Raw genomic sequence first — 21,357 nt, 5'->3', positions numbered from 1 at the left:
TCCCAAACTCATTCTACGAGGCCACCATCACCCTGATACCAAAACCAGACAAAGATGTCACAAAGAAAGAAAACTACACACCAATATCACTGATGAACATACGTGCAAAAATCCTCAACAAAATACTAGCAAACAGAATCCAACAGCACATTAAAAAGGATCATTCACCATGTACACGTGGGGCTTATCCCAGGAATGCAAGGATTCTTTAATATACGCAAATCAATCAATGTGATAAAACATATTAACAAAGTGAAGGAGAAAAACCATATGATCATCTCAATAGATGCAGGAAAAGCTTTTGACAAAATGCAACACCCATTTATGATAAAAACCCTCCAGAAAGTAGGTGTACGGGGAACTTACCTCAACATAATGAAGGCCATATATGACAAACCCACAGCCAACATCATTCTTAATGGTGAAAAACTGAAACCATTTCCTCTAAGGTCAGGAACAAGACAAAGTTGCCCACTCTCACCACTATTATTCAACATAGTTTTGGAAGTTTTAGCCACAGCAATCAGAGAAGAAAATGAAATGAAAGGAATCCAAATTGGAAAAGAAGTAAAGCTGTCACTGTTTGCTGATGACATGATACTATACCCAGAGAATCCTAAAGATGCTACCAAAAAACTACTAGAGTTAATCAATGAATTTGGTAAAGTAACAGGATACAAAATTAATGCACAGAAATCTCTTGCATTCCTACACACTAATGATGAAAAATCAGAAAGAGAATTTAAGGAAACACTCCCATTTACCTTTGCAAGAAAAAGAATAAAATACCCAGGAATAAACCTACCTATGGAGACAAAAGACCTGTATGCAGAAAACTATAAGACACTGATGAAAGAAATGAAAGATGATACAAACAGATGGAGAGTTATACCATGCTCTTGGATTGGAAGAATCAACATTGTGAAAATGACTATGCTACCCAAAGCAATCTACAGATTCAATGCAATCCCTATCAAACTACCAATGGCATTTATCATAGAACTAGGACAAAAAATTTCACAATTTGTATTGAAACACAAAAGACCCTGAATAGCCAAAGCAATCTTGAGAAAGAAATACGGAGCTGGAGGAATCAGGCTCCCTAACTTCAGACTATACTACAAAGCTACAGTAATCAAGACAGTATGGTACTGGCACAAAAACAGAAATATAGATCAATGGAACAGGATAGAAAGCCCACACACATATGGTCACCTTATCTTTGATAAAGGAGGCAAGAATATACACTGGAGAAAAGACAGCCTCTTCAATAAGTGGTGCTAGGAAAACTGGATAGCTACATGTAAAAGAATGAAATTAGAACACTCCCTAACACCGTTCACAAAAATAAACTCAAAATGGATTAAAGACCTAATTGTAAGGCCAGACACTATAAAACTCTTAGAGAAAAACATAGGGAGAACACTCTATGACATAAATCACAGCAAGATCCTTTATGAACCACCTCCTAGAGTAATGGAAATAAAAACACAAATAAACAAATGGGACCTAATGAAACTTAAAAGCTTTTGCACAGCAAAGGAAACCATAAACAAGACGAAAAGACAACCCTCAGAATGGGAGAAAATATTTGCAAATGAAGCAACTGACAAAGGATTAATCTTCAAAATTTACAAGCAGCTCATGCAGCTGAATATTTAAAAAACAAATAATCCAATCCAAAAATGGGCAGAAGACCTAAACAGACATTTCTCCAAAGAAGATATACAGATTGCCAACAAACACAAGAAAGGATGCTCAATATCACTAATCACTAGAGAAATGCAAATCAAAACTACAATGAGGTATCACCTCACACCAGTCAGAATGGCCATCATCAAAAACTCTACAAACAATAAATGCTGGAGAAGGTATGGAGAAAAGGGAATCCTCTTGCACTGTTGGTGGGAATGTAAATTGATACAGTCACTATGGAGAACAGTATGGAGGTTCCTTAAAAAACTACAAATAGAACTACCATATGACCCAGCAATCCCACTGCTGGGTATATACCCTGAGAAATGCATAATTCAAGAAGAGTCATGTACTGCAATGCTCACTGCAGCTCTATTTACAATAGCCAGGACATGGAAGCAACCTAAGTGTCCATTGACAGATGAATGGATAAAGAAGATGTGGCACATATATACAGTGGAATATAACTCAGCCATAAAAAGAAACGAAATTGAGTTATTTGTAGTGAGATGGAGGGACCTAGAACCTGTCATACAGAGTGAAGTAAGTCAGAAAGAGAAAAACAAATATCATATGCTAACACATATATATGGAATCTAAAAAAAAAAAAAAAAAATGGTTCTGAAGAACCTAGGGGCAGGACAGGAATAAAGACTCAGACGTAGAGAATGGACTTGAGGACACGGGGAGGGGGGAGGGTAAGCTGGGATGAAGTGAGAGAGTAGCATTGACATATATACACTACCAAATGTAAAATAGATAGCTAGTGGGAAGCAGCCACATAGCACAGGGAGCTCAGCTCTGTGCTTTGTGACCACCTAGAGGGGTGGGATAGGGAGGGTGGGAGGGAGATGCAAGAGGGAGGAGATATGGGGATATATGTATATTTATAGCAGATTAACTGCGTTATAAAGCAGAAACTAAGACACCATTGTAAAGCAATTATACTCCAATAAAGATGTAAAAAAGAAATTAAATTAAAAAATAAATAAAGTTTATAGCAAAATAAAAAAAAAATTATGAGGATTAAGTCGGTGCCAAATTATAGAAATTCTGAAACACAATGCCAAGGACTTTTGTCTTTGCTCTCTAGTGCAACAGGCAATGAAGTCACAGAGCAAGAAAAGACAATTTGTTTATTTGAAACAAAAAAACAGTAAATCACCTGTAGGACATTCATGTTATTACCCCAAAATGTATAATTTGCTTCTTCCCAGCTATGTTTAAGAAATCTATCTCATTCCTCACAGATGAAGTCCATTGATTCTCTGAGCTAAAATGCTTCTGTGTTGCCAATGGACAAGCCATGGGTAAGCAAAGGAATTAAGATGAATGAGCAGGGAGATAGGAAAAAAACAAACAAAGCCTACTAAAAACAAACAAACACATATCTAGAACAAGAAAAGAACATTAAATATTCCAACGAAAAACACTGTACGGATAGGGACTTTCTCCTTCCTGTGTGAAAAGTACAGTATATAGAGGGTGCTTAAAACAAACTGCTTAATAAATTTTGCAAGAAGAGGTGGAGATGACTCATGTTGTTTAAACTAGTTTGTATTATTGCCACAAGCATAAACATCGGGATGGAAAATGAAGTTCTTGGGAAGGCAAGTGTGGATACTGAGAACAAATCATAGCAACTACCTCAACTCACACAGAAGACCATGGATGTCTCCAAAGACAGCTCCTAACAATCCCATCTTCCTATAGACACATGCCACTTTTCCCATAAGAGATAGTGCTTTTACTTTGTCCTGTAGACCTGGAGCAGGGTTTGTAGTATTCTGATCTATAGAATGCAGAGGCAAAAACATCCTAGTGACTTTGGAGCTCAGGCATTAAGAAAGCCTGTCAACTTCCATCTCTCCTTTCTTGGAGCCTTGAACCAACATGTAAGAAATCCAGGCTCCCCTGATAGAGAGAAAAGCCACCTGAATGGGGGCCTTAGGGGATTAGACACCACGTGGAGAGAGAGAAAAAGAAGAAGAACCGAGGCCTCAAATACCAAGCCCTGAACCCGGACACCATTTGAACTACCACTACCTGCGAGACCACAAGTGAAAATACTACAGAAATGGACCCCCTAACAGCCCCACCCGCACCCCAGCCAACCCATGGAATCATGAAACAGTAAAATGGTTGCTATTGTTTATGGTGGTTTGTTAAGCAGCAATACTTAACCAAAAAAATGAAGATGTGACCTGTGAAACCACAGGGAATTTTCATAACTCTGGAACACAGTAGTTCTCTAGGAGCTAGAAACATCCTCTTACTATGAAGAAAAGTATTAGTAATCCCCTTGCTGTTTCTCTGTCTCACTGATGATGTGAGGTGGAAATCAGAGTAAGACTGCAAGATGAAATACAAGATTCTTGGTTAAATTTGAATTTCAGATCAACGCAACTATTTTTTATACATAATTATGTCCCCATGCAATATTTGTTTGCCGCTAATCTGAAATTCAAATTTAACTGGTCATCCTGTACTTTGATTTGCTAAATCTGGTAATCCTACACACAAAGGATTGCTTTATTTTAACTTTTTTTTAAGAAAAATAATGATTCCAAAAGCATTGGAGGTATAAATGTACATCAGGTCTTTGTGCATAACTTTGTTGAAGGAAATCTAGAGGGATGAGACCAGAATGAAAGACACAGTTGTTAATAGCTCATAGTAACAACTTTTCCAAGTCTTGGGAGGAGCAGATGGGGTAGAAATACTGAAGAAGGTAGAGAATGAAAGTCGTACAACTAACAGGGAGGACAGTCCTGAGGGTGAGAGTTCCTGAAGTGGGTGTAGGTTATGACTGGGTGTAGGTTCAGTCCCCTTCCTCCTTAGGTGGGTCACCTCACTACACTAACCTGCTTTCTCATCTGCATCATGAGACAGGTTGTGCTAAGTTCCTTCCAACTCTTACATTCCATGATTTTAAGTGCTAACACTAGAAAGAGAATTCCCATTAAGGCCATAAAGTTGAGAAATTGGAATTTTCCCAGCCTTCAAAATTGTGCTTTTACACAACTAATATTACCTGGCTGGGGATCCCTATTTATTCCACTTCCAAATCTACTTCTGAATTAAAACACTGCTCAGGCCATTTTGCTAAATCTTCCCATTAAATTACAATAATATATTGCATTAATAGTTTATGGTTGAAAAGTTTTTGCCCCACTTTTATGTGTTAATAGTGACCAAGTTAAAGCTGTACATGAAAAAGAACTCCGGTTATTAAATAGTGGAAAGGAATGGAAAGCAAAGGTCTTTGAAAATAGCTAAATCTTCATATTTCTGGAGGAAAAAATTTGAACTTGTGGCATAACACTAGACTTCTAAATTATTTAATGAAATCCTTTCTAATCCTATGTTCCTGATGACCTAAGGTTAAAAGTAGCCTTAACTTAAACAGAAACTAATTTTTGAAGCATCCTGAAAAGAGTTAGAAGGGGAAATTGGTAGGGTCTCTTAATTGCTAACTGTTTGTTCTAAGCATTTGGATAATAAACTCAGTTTTTAATGTAATAGAATCAATTTACCAACATTCTCTAAAAATTTACTATGTACCAGGCACTCAGAGGCATTTCAGCCCTATCGTGTATTATTAATTCCATTTTATAGGTTCAGAGAGGCTCAGAAAGGTGAAATCTGTTCCTGAGATCACACAGATGATGATGGCAGGGCCAGCATTTGAATGTAACTCTTCCTAATATTAAGTCACTTTCTTCTATTTTACGTTTGCCACAAAAACAGTTGAGGTATGTAAATGTGGAAAGTATATATTTATTGTTCTTGTTTTGTGTTCTAAATTAATTTAAAAAGAAGAAAAAAAGGTTCCTTTTGCTTGGTGTTTGTCTCCGTGTTTCTCTTCTCACTCACCTGTCTGCGAAGGTCTCTTGTCTTCTTGCACATGTTTTCTATTGCAATATTCAAGGTATTACTCCTTTCCTTTTTTCCAGTCTGCAAGGGAGAAAAAAAAAGTGGCATAAGCAATGGTATCAAATTACTCTTTATCACTTAGAAATTTGCTTTCTAAATTTCCTGAAAATAACAGCTTGAAAATTCAAGAATAGGTCTCAAAACTGCTATGATATTGCATATGATTCATGAGTACTTCACTTACAAGTAAGTCAAATGCTGATTAAAGTTCACATTATTTTCTTCTTTAAGCTTCTGTAATATTTCTGATATAGTGCTGGGCTGCATTCAGTATGGCAGTAGGCAGAGCATTATCTCCAAGAAACCCTGATCTTCACTCTTTACAAGTCGACTCTTTAACCACTAAGCATGCAATTAGCTTAAAAGCATTAGATGCCCAATTTGTCAACTTCTGTGGGAGTTTCTGAAGTCATTTTCATGGTGTATTGTGTAAGTTATGCAGAGCCATATTGGAGTTTTGCTAACACTAAATAAAATATGCAGTGCAAATTCATACAATTTGCAAAAGTTGACCACAATTTTAGCTGACAATATTCCAAGAACAAATTGTTTCAAGTAAAAACTGGACGCTGTTTTTGGCTCTTTGAGATAATTTGTGCAGCACCTTTAAGCAGAACAGTTCTCTCTGTTATATCCTTAACCTAAATCTTTAGGCTATTAATCACACTGAGAGTCACCTTGGTTGGTATTTTCTACATATTACTTTTGTGGGAGACAACCGAATTGAATCTAATCATACTTTTTCAGTGATATCTTATATAAAAGAGATTGAAAAAAATCATTATGTGATTCACCTCTAGGAATATTGCTACCATTTAAAATAATAAACTGAAAGAGCTCTTTAGAGGAGAACTTGAAAATCGGGAAAGCAAGTTTTAAGCAGCTGATACCTGAGGGAGTTTATAGTATGGACCCTATGAAGAGGGACATTGAAATAAAGTATAGACCATTAGGCAGCATGCCATACACTACTCCCAATGGCTAAACTCACACATAAATCCATACCTTCAAGTGGAAAGACTCCTTTAAAAGAAATCCAAGACCATCTATTCTCTATCCTAATCTATGTTTTTAGTCCTATCTTCTGCCACATCTTCTCAAGTACTATCCTTTACAGTAACAATATTTCTATACATTTCTATCTCTTCTCCCAAGTTCTTACATATAATGTACCTCTTACTACAGCAAGTGTCTCCCAAAATAACTCCCTATTAAAATCCTACCTGTTTCTCAATAGTTTCCACGCAGAGTTACCCCCAACAACTCTGCTCAAAAGTAAACCCTCACCTCTCCTTTTCCAATAGCATTTCGAAAATTTCCTAAAATGCTCATTGAGTTTCTGTACATGTTCATCGCCTTTACGATATTGTTAAAATCTTGATGTTGGCAAGTATATCTTAATTTTTTTTTATTCCTGAAAGTAACGTGTATAGAACTTATTAAATAGTGTTGACTAGTTTATAAGTGAACAACTTGATTCAAAACACAACATAGTTTTATTAAGAACCTACTAGATTCTGGAAGAGATTTTAGCATCTGCTCAAGGCACAGCTAAATCCTCTACTAGCTGAGGTTGTTGGTACCCACCTAAACTTCAGTTAGACCTAGTTTTTCTCAGCAGTAGCATTAATGATATTTATGATTGGAAAGTCACCATCATCTGAGCCCATTCTGTACACTGCAAGATGTGTGGCATCCAGGGACCCCTGTCTACTAAATTCCAATAACAATGCCCAGGCACTATGAGAGACAAAAATTGACCCCACGCATCTCCAGATACCTCCTAAGGGGAAACACAGTAGAGGGCTATTAAGTCCTTTACCACATTTTCTTTGTGAGAGTGAGTGTGCAACATGTGCATGATGGAGACTGTGTCTAGTGAAGGAAGTGGGAAGAAGAGGAAGGGAGGAATAGGAGAGAGAAATAAAATTCTGAATGTCAGAGTAATAAAGCAATGGTAGCAATTACTCGGATTGCCACCGATACACAACGGGCTGTAAGACAGGTTCTCATTTTACCTAAAGAATCTATCCCTTATTCTCCAGTTTAAGGCAGTGGTAGCTCTTGGTTGTCTCTTTCCACTTCACAGAAGCAGAGACAGTCAAAAGGAGGCAGGAGTAGGACAGACAAAGAGACACTTCCCACCCCCAACGCACACAAAGCATCAGGAATAATATGAAAGACTTCTGTTGAGCTGGTCGTAAAAACTCAATAGTTTCTGTGATGTGATTCATCAGAACAACTAAAAGATGTCAACCTTCGCGGAGCTAACAGCAATGGCATAGAAAACTTTAATAAAGGATGACAGGGGGTGACAGCATGAAGAGATTAAATAAGGACTATAAAGATGATTTCCTAATTTCTACGCAGAGCTTCACCTTAGTTTGAAAGGTTTCATTGGGTCAAAGACATTTTGTTCTCCAGGTAATAAAAGAAAGTCACTCTCATTTCAAGAAGTATACAGTTTTCCCTTCTCTCTTGCCTGCCTCTCAGCCTCCCTCCCCCACCTTTCTTTTTTTTTCACCCCCAGATTTTTACTGGGTCCTTGCTCTATTTATCCAGATGTATTTGGCTCAGTCAAGCCATTTTATGCCTTTTTATTACTTTTGCACGGCATAAAAATAAATAAAGCAAGGAGAAATAGCCCCATCCTGCTTAAAAGCCCTCGTTCCTTCTGTTTTCAAAGCCTTAACAAATCATCAAGCAATGAGCTAGGACTGAAGGTGAATTCTGTGTGCTGAGGTAAGGGACAAAAAGGGCAGGATATTAAAACATAACCACAGATAACAGTCAGAGCCTGCCTGCATTTGCTCAGAAGAGAAGATGCTCCTCAAAGGAAGCCTTAACAGAAGCCATCATTAGGTCAGCATAGCCCTGCTAATGGAAAAGGTACCACTTACAGTAAAGGGCGGGGGCAAAAAAACTCAGAAAACACGGTACAGATCAGCACTGTATAGGGAAAGCAATCACATTCTTCATCAGTAAATAAACTGCCAGGAAAAGCTATATTGAAAAGAACAGATCTGAGTATAGACTTCATTCAATTAAATCTCATTAAAATTATTATTGAATATTATAAAAACTGTCCCAATGTGATCCAGACTTATAATCTTAACTATGAGTCTTTCCATGAATTCTGCCTCACCATTGCTCCCATATAACTATCACAGTTAACGGCACTCTCTCATGTGATTCCCTAAAGCTGCCCACACGTTTGGAAAAAGTCACTTTATAAATAAACTCTTCTTGAGTTATCTGAATTTGAGTGTTCCATCTGTTTCCTGTTGGGACCCTGCTGGAGAACTTTCTAATACTGGGCTGTCCAATATGATAGCTACCAGTCATATGTGGCTATTCAAATTTAAATGTAAATTAATTAAAATTAAATAGCATTAAAAATTCAATTCCTCAGTTTCTTAATTTAAAGTGAGCAATCGTCACATGTGTCTAGTGGCTACTGTACTGTAGAGCACATATACAGAATACTTATCTCAGAAAGATGTATTAAACAGCACTGTTCTAAAACATATCTTTGTTTATTCAAATGTATAATGAGTTCCTACTTTTATATGTCACCTTTTATTTGAGAATAAAATAATGAGCAAGAAACAAACAAAATCCCAACCCTCAAGATGTTTAGTAAAGAAAATTGAGATCTAATTCTGTCCCTTTTTTGTTCTAAAAATCTTCACTCTATTCCCACTGCTAATGGAATTAAGAACAAACTCTTGATCATAGTGTTCAAGGCCCCACAGGATCTACTCCCATATTTACTTATCAAACATTAATGAGATACCTTAATGGATCTTTTATTTTCTAGGCTATACAATCACAACTTGGGAACTCACAACAGGTGAGTGACAGACAGATCTTTATTTCAAACACATCAGTCTGGCTGGAGTCTGCACAATGTATTTGAGGAGATTAAGAACAGACACATGCCAAAAAGTTAGACAGTTCCAGCAACAGCCCACAGGAGAGATGAAAAGTGTGAAAATTCATGCAATGGCAGTCATGAAACCAAGCAGGACCTTGTGGGGCTCCTGGGCATGGAAGCCTTTCTGTGTCTCCTGTTTCTTGTTTGTTGGGAATAGATTCCAGCCTCCATGAGCTTCCCTGATTTCCCAAGGGCAGATTCAAACAGTTGCTAATCAGGGAAGGGATGGATGGGGAGACAAGGGAGGAGCAGTCAAGAAACAATAGTGCAGCCTTGGGGCAGGGTCCTGGTTCCCTCTCAAGGGATACACATAACAATATCTTTCAGCTCTTCTGCAGAACTAAAACCCCTACTAAAGGGAAGATGTTCCATAGAGAAGGTCACAGTTTGATAACCTAGAGAAACTCATCAGGAGGCCACCTGAGGCCAGATTAAAGGAACCAGAGAAGCTCATTAGGAGACCATGTGAGGCCAGATTAAAGGAGTGGAGGCCCTGCACACACCCTGATCCTTATCAGCAACTCTGCCCTTGAACCATTGCTATAAACCTCCTCACCAAATCCCTCCAGGTTGGGACACACGGTTTTGAGAGGCACGAGCCCACTGTGGCCCCCTTTGCCTGGCAAAGCAATAAAGCTATTCTTTTCTACTCCACCCAAAACTCTGTCTCTAAGATTCGATTCAGCACTGGTGCACAGAGGCTGAGTTTTCAGCATCAGTGAGGATGAAGATAATAGACTTAAGGACTCTGAATGAGTAATCTGGGTAGGATGACACTGGCAGATGCTGGCAAGTGAAGAAGAGAGAAAAATCTCTCTCACTAGACTTTACAGTCCTTGAGGGAGAGAAACTTTGCACATGTAATTTATCCCTCATAGCATCCAGCACAGTGCTTTGCACATAGTAGGAGCTCAGAAGTTATTTGTTGAATAAATAGAGGAAAGAAAGGTTGGATAATCTTTGGCAAATCTTTGGCAAATCTCATAACATTTCTAGACTTTATTTTTCACACCCATAAAATGAAGATTTGCCCCAAATTGTTCCCATATTTCTAACTCATATTCTATGAAAGGGCCATGTTCTCTTTTAAAAATTATAGAATAATCTGTTATTTTTATTGTACAATATCTTGCATAAACAGCTGTTAAAAATGTGTTGGAAACATGCATGCATAATATAAATCTGCATTGGTACAAATAAAAGAAGACTTTTGAACTAGGAAGGCCACGATGCTGACCTTACAAAAACTAGGAAGTCTCAAATACTAAGGCATGGGGTTTAAAGCAAATGAAAATTTATCTAATTCACAGTCAAAAGAAAATGTTATCAGTGCAGAGAGGAGCTCTGTATGGAGTTTAAAAAGCAAGAAAAAAAATGTTTTTGTTGTTATTTTGTTATGTTTTCTTTTTGTTTTTTAAATGTGTACCATTGTATTCAACCTTTTAAAATGACACATTTCCCTTTAAATGGGAAATCTTTATTTCACGGCAAATATGAATGATGATGCCCTTAAATTAGTTCCTCTCTACAGAAATAGCTTTAAAAATATTTTATGTTTAACACATAGCAGAGGCACAGATTCTAGTCCACATTTTTCGGGCATGAAAGACATACAAATAGACGAACATAAATGAAAAATTAATTAGCTTCTAGACCGCCACTGTACTGAGTGGCATGTCAGGAAAACTTCTTAACATGGTATCCTAAAAAATCTTTCTGAAGCAAGGTTTGTGCTATGAAAATGAAATTAAAACAAACAAAAAATTAACTCTGAGATTTGAAATAAGGTTTTTAAAAATAACTTTATAAGAACAGAATGACTTAGCTATCAAGGGAAATAGGTTGAAGATTTCAAGTGTCTTGACCTTTCATATCGTTTGGGAAAGTACAATGCCACCCCAAGTAGCTGCCTGCTGGGGTGGAACTGGAAGTGAGTGGGAACCAACTTTGTCAAATGTCTGCCACAGCTAAGTATTTTACATGTATCTTCTCAAATGCCATTCGCCATAACTCTTCACACATTTGCCCATGAAGACACTGAAGCTCAGTAAGTTTAAATACTTACCCCAGGAGGAAACACAGTAAGTGGTAGGATCAAACTGAACTGAGTCTAATCTCATACTTTATCTACCATACTTGAATGAGCAGTAACTTAAACCCAAATTAATGTTTTATATAAATTTATATCTTAAAAATAAAGAGCAGAATAGCATACAAGTTTGTGGAGTCAGTTAAAATTGTTTGAATCTGTGGCTTGATGGCTTTGTGTCCTTGGACAATTCATCTCTCAAAGCTTTAGTTTCCTTACCAATAAAATGAAGATAATATAGCAATTATATCATAGGGTTACTCTAAGGAATAAAGAGATGAAGGATGTACAAGTTATAGCAAATAGTAAGGGCTCAAGACATGTCAGCAGTTATTACCGTACTTATCAAGAATGGCACCATTGTTACTAACACTTGCATTTCCTCAACTACACCAGCCAGCTGATTTCCCTATGCTTTTCAAAACACTAAACCTTTATCTTGGAATGCCCTCATCAGTTCTCTTTCAACAGGAAATTTCTTAATTCATAACTCAAACTCAGTCCAAGCGCCTAAGTCATCTTTTCTGACTCTCCTCAATCTAAAATGCACAATAAAAAAAATAAGACATAAAAATAAAAACCCCTCTCATCTGTTTTTCCACTAATTTCTCCACATATTTTAATTATAGTACCTGTGAAACTTCTTGTCATCTTTTATTTACACTCTGACTCATCTTTTAAATTGCCAAGTCTGTAATCTTAGTATCTGCTCAGTGTTCGGCACTCACTTAATGGCTGTGGATGAAATACATAGATGGAAAAATGGTTAACCACATTTTTATTATAGTAAATAATAATCAAATAGTTTTATTAATAAAAATTTATTTATCTTTTTAAAAAAGTAATTAACAATCATCCTGTTAGCTGTCAAATATTTTATTCAATCAGTGTTTTTGTTCAAAGACTATTACCATTACTCCTTACAAGAAGGTACAACATAAACTTGGTGTGAGGATGAAACTAATATGTGGATCAGAAAATGGGAGTTTTGAAATAAGCAACCTGTGTGACCTTAACTAAGTTGAATCCCCCCTCTTGTCCTTATTCTTCGCATCTGTAAAAGAAGGCCATGAGACTAAATGATCTCCAGAGTCCCTCCCAGCTCTTAGAACAAGAGGTGCTAGAGTTCTCTGTTGATATATAGTCTAGTAAGTGTCTAGTCAAGCACTGAGAACATGACACTGCAGTCTGGTGCATGTGTTCTCAGACCAGAGATGCCTATGCCAGATCCCATGATTTCAACAGATATACCCCAAGCATGACAGAAACATTTGTGGGTTTGCACTGCAATAACATTCAAATTGTTTTACTGGTGATGTTCCTCACCTCCTTTGAATCTCAGAGATGGATATAAACCATGACCTTTCTCCTTTAACGATGTTGCCATGGAAAATCAGTCATACATATGTGCAAGCGCAGAGGCAAAGATCCACTCCAGTGACCAACCAGTAACTTTGAAAGTGACTGGAAGTGAAAGTGACTGAAAGAGTCAGGAGTAACCTGATACTTAATCACTGGCCCTTTCACTCACTGTTCTCACTTCAAGCTGTTTTGTGATAACTTGTCTCAATCCCTGCCTCCCATTTTTCCTCTCTTGCTGCTAGAGTTTACTGTCCTCCACTCAAGCCCAGCAAACTCTGGAACTGACACTGTTCTTAATAAAAAGAAATTGAAAAGATAGAGATTATTAATTTCAGTGATTCAGCATTAACCTAAATTTGCTGTGACCCCTGCTCTAATGGGTTTCAGATCTTGCCAGCTCCTAGGTCAGTGACAATTCCTATAAATCACACTATGGTTACTATTAAATAAAAGGAGAATGTTCAAAATTGAAGGTTTTACTTAGGTTCAGAGTAGAATCCAAGGATACTGTGTACATTAAAGGTACCTAAATGCATGTCTCAGGTTCATGCAGTGAAAATACAAAATACAGATAATCAAGGTATTTAACCATATTTCCATCTTTTATGTTAAAATTTTTGTCATTTCTTTTATAAAGTGATGGCTTGGTTATTTAATGGTAACATAACATTTTTATTTGACATAGCAGAATAACAGGAAACCTTCTGTCAGTCTCACAGGTTGTGTGTGTATGTGCATGTGTTTTGTTTCTAACTGTTTAAATAAATATAAAGCTTTGGGAATTAATGGTTTAAAACAATGAAATAAGAAATCTGCCTAATCTCACAATCAAAATTGACTAAATCAGTTAGTTGTGCTGCTGACATATAAACAGATTGAAATAATTTCTCTGCTTTTGAAACTGGACCTATTTTCTCAGCTTGTTCAGGACTTTTTACATCAATTGCATTGCATTTAAAATAGCATTTGTGTTAAATTGCTTTTAAAAGTTGGTATAATAGTGGAATCAGATAGATATTCTTCAAACCTTAGTTCCAAGACTTATTAACAAGGTGACCAAATACCAGCTATGTAAGCTAAGCTTCAGTCTCCTCATCTATAGAATAAGGATGACAATACTTGCTTTAGGGGTTGTTGTGAGAATTAAATGAGATAATGTACATAAAACATGTAGGGCCGTAACTGTCTTATAACTGACATTTAATAAATTGTATTTATTATTAGCAATAAAAATAATTGTCTGTTAGACCACTGAGGGTAAAGAGCAGAAACTATTTTATTCACTGCTGTATTTCCAGTGCTTGGCCATAATAGATGCTCAGTGTTTATTGATGTGAATGAATAAAAAAATGATTGAACTGATGAATGAATTAACATATGAAACATGATAGAGATCTGTCTGAAAAAGATTTGCCTATTTTCATCTAAAAGATTGTAGATCTTGTTACACAGGACATGGACCCCTTGAAAATAGTATAATCTTCAGGACAGTCAATGTAGACAAAATATAGATACCTAGGCCAAAGTTCACAAATCCTCTAATTTCAGTTAATGGTTAAATTGTGTATTATGTCTTCACTGACATTTCAATATCCAAAATCCCTTTATTGAGTCATTGTCAGGGGTTGCTAGCATATTTCAGAAGGAGATATAGCTCATTCTAGAAATCCTTTTGATTTTGTGATGCCTGACCCAACACCAGCTTCATGACAGTGCCTATGCATGAAGATAACAACTGTGATATTAAATAAGAGTGGCTGTAAGAAAGTGGAAGAATGCAATATTTTGTGTTGTCAATTATACCTTGAGTTCTTATCGCAAAAGCTTTTTTTTATGACATTCAAAACCACTACCAGAGTCTAATATGCAATGATATGGCATTATACACACAGACCAAATAAATTATTTTCCATCTTTTAAACAGAACCACTGTTCTTTAGTAATTTTTCTGTCTCTACAATGCTTTGGGAGGTAGAGTATTAGAGCAATACTGATGTCATTAAAATTTTATCGTCTGTCATTCCTACAGTTTCTTAAGTCTAATTTCCACTCCTTTTGTTTCCTAAGCCAGGTTTTCATAGTTTAATTATACTCAATATGTCAAACTTCAGCCAACAGTGAGCTTTAGAGTTTGAGTTACAGTCTAATTTTTTCTATTGCCCGTACATACGAAATCTAGACCACATAGATTTCCACCATTTTGATTACTGTTTTCACTTTCACCATCAATTGTAATCTGTGTCTTTCAGACATGTTTATTTTTAACACTATAAAATAAGAGTACAATGGATTTATTTTTTATTGATTAAAGTAAATACTTTCTATCATTGCTGTCTTCAATTAGCACTTTCAAGGCTCGTAATTCAAAGAGTTTCAGATTCTGCAGCATGGAGGAAAGTTAAAGAAAGGTTCCACTTTGAAGAAACTTAGCCTATAAAATTCATTTTCTTTAAAATTAATTTTAGCAGGTAATAATTTTCTTCACAATTAAAATTTCCTTATAAATACGCATATTCTTTTATATCAAGTCTGCTTAGCCTATTGAAAAGATATTATTTTTTATGAAATTTGATTTGTGCTTATATCTTTAACAGAAAAGTCTCATAAACAAGATCTAATTTATGTGCAGTCAGAATAACTACTAATCCATGTGGTGTAATTTGAAAGGCACCAATGGCTCCTGCTTGAAAATATTCTGTCCCTCCCATGCACCCACTCCCAGACCCTACCCGGTATATGAAATTTTCCATTCCTCTCTATTACATTTAAAATATACATACGGCATTTCACACTGAGGTACCAGACCAAGATAATGATTTTCAAAAGAAATAATTAACCTCACATATATAATGAAGGTATTAAGGTCAAAATGTGTGGAGACTGAGGAAGATTTTTAGGAGAGGATTTATATGGACAAAGCTAATCTGAGATTCCCATCCTCCCCCTACATCCTCATTCACACAAGTCTAAAAGGGACCATTTAGAAAGTGTAATATGAGTCCCTGGCAGCTGAGATTCAGTGGGCAAATGTAAACTCTCTCCTGAGAAATCTACCTGCTAAGAGGTGGTTGGCTAGTTGCTGATGAATAGACAGAAGAGGTGACTGAATTCTAATGTGTGAACATTTTCTGTGGTCCAGAGGTGAACCTCTTGCCAAAGAAAGCTGGTCTGGGGTCAACTTGGTTTTTGTTCAAGATCATTTCCTCCAGCAGTAAATAAAGCTAAGTTATATCGATGACTGGATTTAAGAATAAGCAGGCAGCTGCAGGAGAAGTATCACTCACATCAAGTGAATTGCAGGTGAAATGGGGACCTTCAAGGAACTCGTGAAATCACTGGTGCCAGATTTTTTTCCATTTGCCCCTCCAGATCCACTCACTACCATTTTTCATCACACTCTAAGTCCAGATTTTATAAAGATGTTTCCTTGTTCCCTGCCTTCAGGTGGGTTTGGTCAGTAGGAGGCACAGGAAGATGAGAGGAGAGTAAGGTTGGGGTATTTATTTTCTGGTTGCTATTCTGAGGGGTTGCTATAAGCTGACTGTGTTTGTCTCCTGAAGACACAGCTCCTGTCAGGCAGCCTTCTTCATACACAAACTGGGGAAGACTCATTCACAGCCCTATCTCGAATGAATTTTTCTCTCTGTTTCTCTGCCTTCTCACTCCTCCATGGCAGAAGGTAAATTCTCAGGGAAGTGCTGAACAGCCTTAGTTTAGAGAAAAAGGAACAGGAAGCACTTTTATGACCAAGCCCAGTCCCTTGTCTAGCTTTGTTAGCTCTAGTTCTCCTGGAAGGGAGGAGGGGCAAGTGACGGGCCACAGCAAAAGCACAAAAGTAGGTAGGCGCTAGTGGCAAAAGATATTCTCATTCTCAATCTAATCAGCAACATTTAAAATGAAATGAAATATCATTTGGCCAATGGCATGTGTAATAGATACTTGTGCTACCACGTCTTCTCAAATATGCAGATTTAGTGAGTGATTCTTCTGCAGACGATCAAGGCACAGAGATTTCAAGGTCCTTCAGTAAGCTTTAATTAATGCTATCAAACAGAGCCTAGAAAACGCCCGCATATCTGAGAGGCAAAACTAGATACTGTACATTCAAAAGGGAAGCTATAAAATAACCATTTGAAATGTGCTTATGAATCCGAAGCGGTTACTGCCGCTATTTTACCATCTCTTCAGGAGATTTATACATCACTCTTCATCTTAAGTTTGCAAGGCAAAACTAGATAACACCTCGGCTTCATTATTATTTAGCCCTGAACAAAACTCAGTAAATTTAACTTAATAAATGATATCATCTATTTTGGTTCAGGGGGAGTTCAGAGTCTTAAATGTTAGGTTTTTATTTATTTAATGACCACTGCTCTCTTTCCTAAGGGTCAACTTTCCTCCCCACTGAGACTGTGCAAACTGGCCTACCCAGTAGTAGAGACGGACATCTGGGGAGTCATAAACCAAGCCTCTCTGAGCTGGGGTGATTTGGACGCAGTGTTATATATCAGTTCCAGACGTCAGGGAAGACTGATAGAGCAGTGCAAATCTCCCGATGAAGCACAGCTGAGTTGCAGGAGATTGCTGTGATGATAATCGCCAGAACAAACCATAAATTCTGGACGCAGAATTAGGAATGGTCTGTAAACAGCAAATAATGGGTGTCTAAATTGAAAATGAAGCTATCTGTTGCCTGTAATATTTCTTGCAGTGTGGCTTAGGGAGCCAGTAACGTTCGAGACAGGCATGATGTTTCTCAATGTCTCCCATTAGAAAGCCAAGCATATTAACTCCTCCTTCCATCAACCTCCGGAAACGGAACTAAATGAACTAGCTAGAAATCATGGGGCATAAAATACAGATTTAACACTGTGCAGCAAGAACATTACAGGTTAACAAAAAATACAGAGAAGCACAAGTATTGCATTTAAAGAACCACCGTAGCAAGCACTAAAGGAAAGAGCTTAAATAATTTACCTGGGTCACTCTCTCACACACACTTCTACATAAAAAAATGAATAAAACTTGACTTTCCTGCACCTGATTGTACAGAGATGTCAGTCAATTTAGTGTGAATCTTGATTACACAACAATTTTAAAGATATGGAAGTATGTGGATCGAGGATAACTACGGATATATACTGTTGAAACTGGGCTATGACTTGAAGGATATTTTTGCCACTTTATTAAATAGGTAAGAATCATGTAATAAGCACATTTTTAGTTCACTGGGATAATTTATAAATAAGTATGTTACTTGTTACAAGTATGTGAAAAAAATTTCTTCCACCATTTTATAAATAAAACACCATTTTTGCTCTATTTAAATGCTTTGTTCTTATGACAACAAACTAAAGCCAAGATTTATAGTTAGTGGCAACTAAATTCATGAAAATTTACTATTACTCCTGCTAAAACAATATAAGCATACAATCCATTTAACCAAGATTTTAATTTTTTTATACTGAACTTAATGGAAGAATAAAAATTCTTGTGGATTCTTGGTACTGTAATGAAATAGAAAGTTCTCTGTATTGATCTAAGCTGATAAAGTGCATGAAGCAGTTCACCATGAATGTGGGGTGGGGGTAGGCTGGTGCTGTTCAAGATATTTGACAAGCACTTCAGCATGGGCAGGGGGCACTTAGGGACCAGGAGCAGTAGGGTGGGAGCTATTGCTTATTGGTATGAAAGTATCTACGTATTTAAGTCATCAGTGCTCTGTAGGGGCAAGATGCTGAATGTTAGCTTGGCAGCATTTGCTGCTGGAGAGGTGAAGGAGAAAAATTTAAATTGATACACAGCAATCACAAGGCATACCGGGGACTCTTTATAAGCATTGTGCCTCAATTAGAAGGTGTCTCTACCCAAAAGAATGTTCCCTACCCCCACCTCCATCACTCTATAGGCCAGAAATAGTCAAGTTAAAGAGAAAGAGAGCTAAGAGACAAAAATACTACTTCTGAATTAACAAGTAAAGCCACGACCAATATTTTGCAGAGTACATGGAAGAGAACCAAAGGCTAAATAATACCAATAATGTAACAATGATAATGTCAAATATTCATAGTTTACTTGTAAGGTACCAACCACTGGATCTACAGACATTATTTTATTGAATCCTCTCAATGACCCTACTAAGTAATTACGGTCTGCTTTTGCCATAAGCAAACCGAGGCTGAGAGGAGCAAACTGTTCCTCGTGAACACAGAGCTACAAGGTGACAGACTCAGACTTAGGACACAGGTGTGTCTGATTCCTGAGGTTTTAATTGCTATGTTACTTTTCTCCCATATTGCTAAACACTTGTTTCTAGAAATATACCTTACGTTATTAGACTCGCAAATATTAACTGAAAAGAACCCATGTACAAAAGAGCAATACCCCAGCAAAGAATATGTTTGACAAGAGCAGTATGAGGCACAAAAGAGGACCATCGGGCAATGGAAGAAGGACACAATTTCATACAGAACATAAGTTAATTCCTTTGCATCCTTAGAGCGGAGGGATATGAGTTGAATATCAAAGAACCACTGGAAAACTTACACATTTTGTGATATACCATAGTTATTGTACAATTAAATATATGTTATTCTCACCTTAAGTTATAAGATTGGTCAGCCTAACCAAATAATTTTATCGTCTTAATAAAATTTGAACCAAAGAACGTCTTCATGTCCAAAACTCCTGACCTATCCACCCAAACTTGGATCTCTTCATCACCAGCCATGAAGGGCCACGCACTGGAAATGCAGATACCACCCCAGCTCCTCCTACTCCTGCCAATACTCATCAGGGCCTTTTATTAATACTGCTGGAATCCACTCATTCTTAACCACCACCACTACCATACTCCTTTATTGCTTGTACTACTGTTACCATTCTCTAACTGGTCTACCTGTAACTTTCACCCTCCCAGCCTCTGAGCCAATGCATTCTCCAATCCGCAGTCAGTGTGATTTTGAAATAAAGAAATAATTAGAAATTCCCTTCGTGTCGCATCCCCCACTTTAAAGCCCATCACTGGTTTCCCTTTAAAAGTTTTCTAACAGGGACCCAAATCCTTACATCCTAAAGGTCCTAAAGTCTTATATCCTAAGGCCGTGATTTGGCTTCTGCCTAACCATCTCTCCAGCTCTGTCTCAGGCCACCTCTTTACTATTTATGTGCCAACCGTTACAGCTTTCCAGATTCTTGAACATGTCATTCCCTCCCTCTCCACAAGGCTCTGTTCACGCTGTTTTCTCAACTCAGAATTCTCTTCCCACACTCACCTCCTGTATTCAGATCGTGGGTATTTCCCGCTCATCCTTGAGATCTCAGTTGCAGTGCTGTTTCTACCAGAAAGCCTTCCCAGACTCACAACACTTAGAGATGCTTATTACAGCTTGTAATTATGAATATTTTTTGGTCATTAATTAATGTACATCTCCCCCAATTAATAGACTGGAAATATTAGGAGGGCAAAGGACTGAGTCACTTTTTTTTTTTTTTTTTTTTTAATAATGAGAGCCTCTGGGAACTACATTTTTGTCTTTTTTTTTTTATGGCTGTGTTGGGTCTTCGTTTCTGTGCGAGGGCTTTCTCTAGTTGCGGCAAGCGGGGGCCACTCTTCATCGCGGTGCGTGGGCCTCTCACCATCGCGGCCTCTCTTGTTGCGGAGCACAGGCTCCAGACGCGCAGGCTCAGCAATTGTGGCTCACGGGCCTAGTTGCTCCGCGGCACGTGGGATCTTCCCAGACCAGGGCTCGAACCCATGTGCCCTGCACCGGCAGGCAGACTCTCAACCACTGCGCCACCGGGGAAGCCCAGGACTAAGTCACTTTTGTTCACCACTCTCCTCAGCACTTAGTATATGCCTGACACTTATAATCTGCAATAATTATTATTGAATAAGCTAATGAATTAATTGCTCATATTTATAAGGATATTAGATATTTTTATAAGAATACTGGGGCTGAATAGCTCTTATTACAACTAATATTTTCTTACTTGAGTAAGCAGTACTCTGTGGAAAATACTATCTTACCAATGTTTATTCCTATGTGGGTGGACTACATTTTTCATTCATCTGCTAAATTACCTGGTACATTTTTAACTTGTACAACTGCCAAATATGTAAGATTTCACTGGGAAAATGGCACATCATATAAAAGAATAAAAATAGTTCTAAAGGACTATTTTGTAAAATAATTTTAAAAGACTGATAACGTTATGCTAACAAATTATAAATTATGAGACATTTACCTCTTTAATTTATTTTACCAGTTGCCTATATAGCTTTGATATACCAAATGTTACTTAAAATATCTTATTTTCTAAAAAAAATATATTCTTT

At 37.2% G+C, this 21,357-nt stretch overlaps 1 protein-coding gene across 3 annotated transcripts in view; it reads right to left on the bottom strand.

Moving 5' to 3' along the window:
• Positions 1-21,357, bottom strand: part of CTNNA3 (catenin alpha 3) — a 1,736,704-nt gene that overhangs the window by 769,889 nt on the left and 945,458 nt on the right. For all 3 annotated transcript variants that reach the window (XM_059899110.1, XM_059899112.1, XM_059899111.1), the window contains one exon: positions 5,572-5,652. In XM_059899110.1, coding sequence (XP_059755093.1) covers positions 5,572-5,652 — 81 coding nt within the window. The remainder of the gene's footprint in view (positions 1-5,571; positions 5,653-21,357) is intronic.

This window comes from Balaenoptera ricei, chromosome 16 (assembly GCF_028023285.1).
Source record: "Balaenoptera ricei isolate mBalRic1 chromosome 16, mBalRic1.hap2, whole genome shotgun sequence".
Taxonomy (NCBI): Eukaryota; Metazoa; Chordata; class Mammalia; order Artiodactyla; family Balaenopteridae; genus Balaenoptera; species Balaenoptera ricei.
The sequence above is the reverse complement of the archived record's forward strand: the minus strand, read 5'-3'. Positions and strand labels throughout refer to the sequence as shown.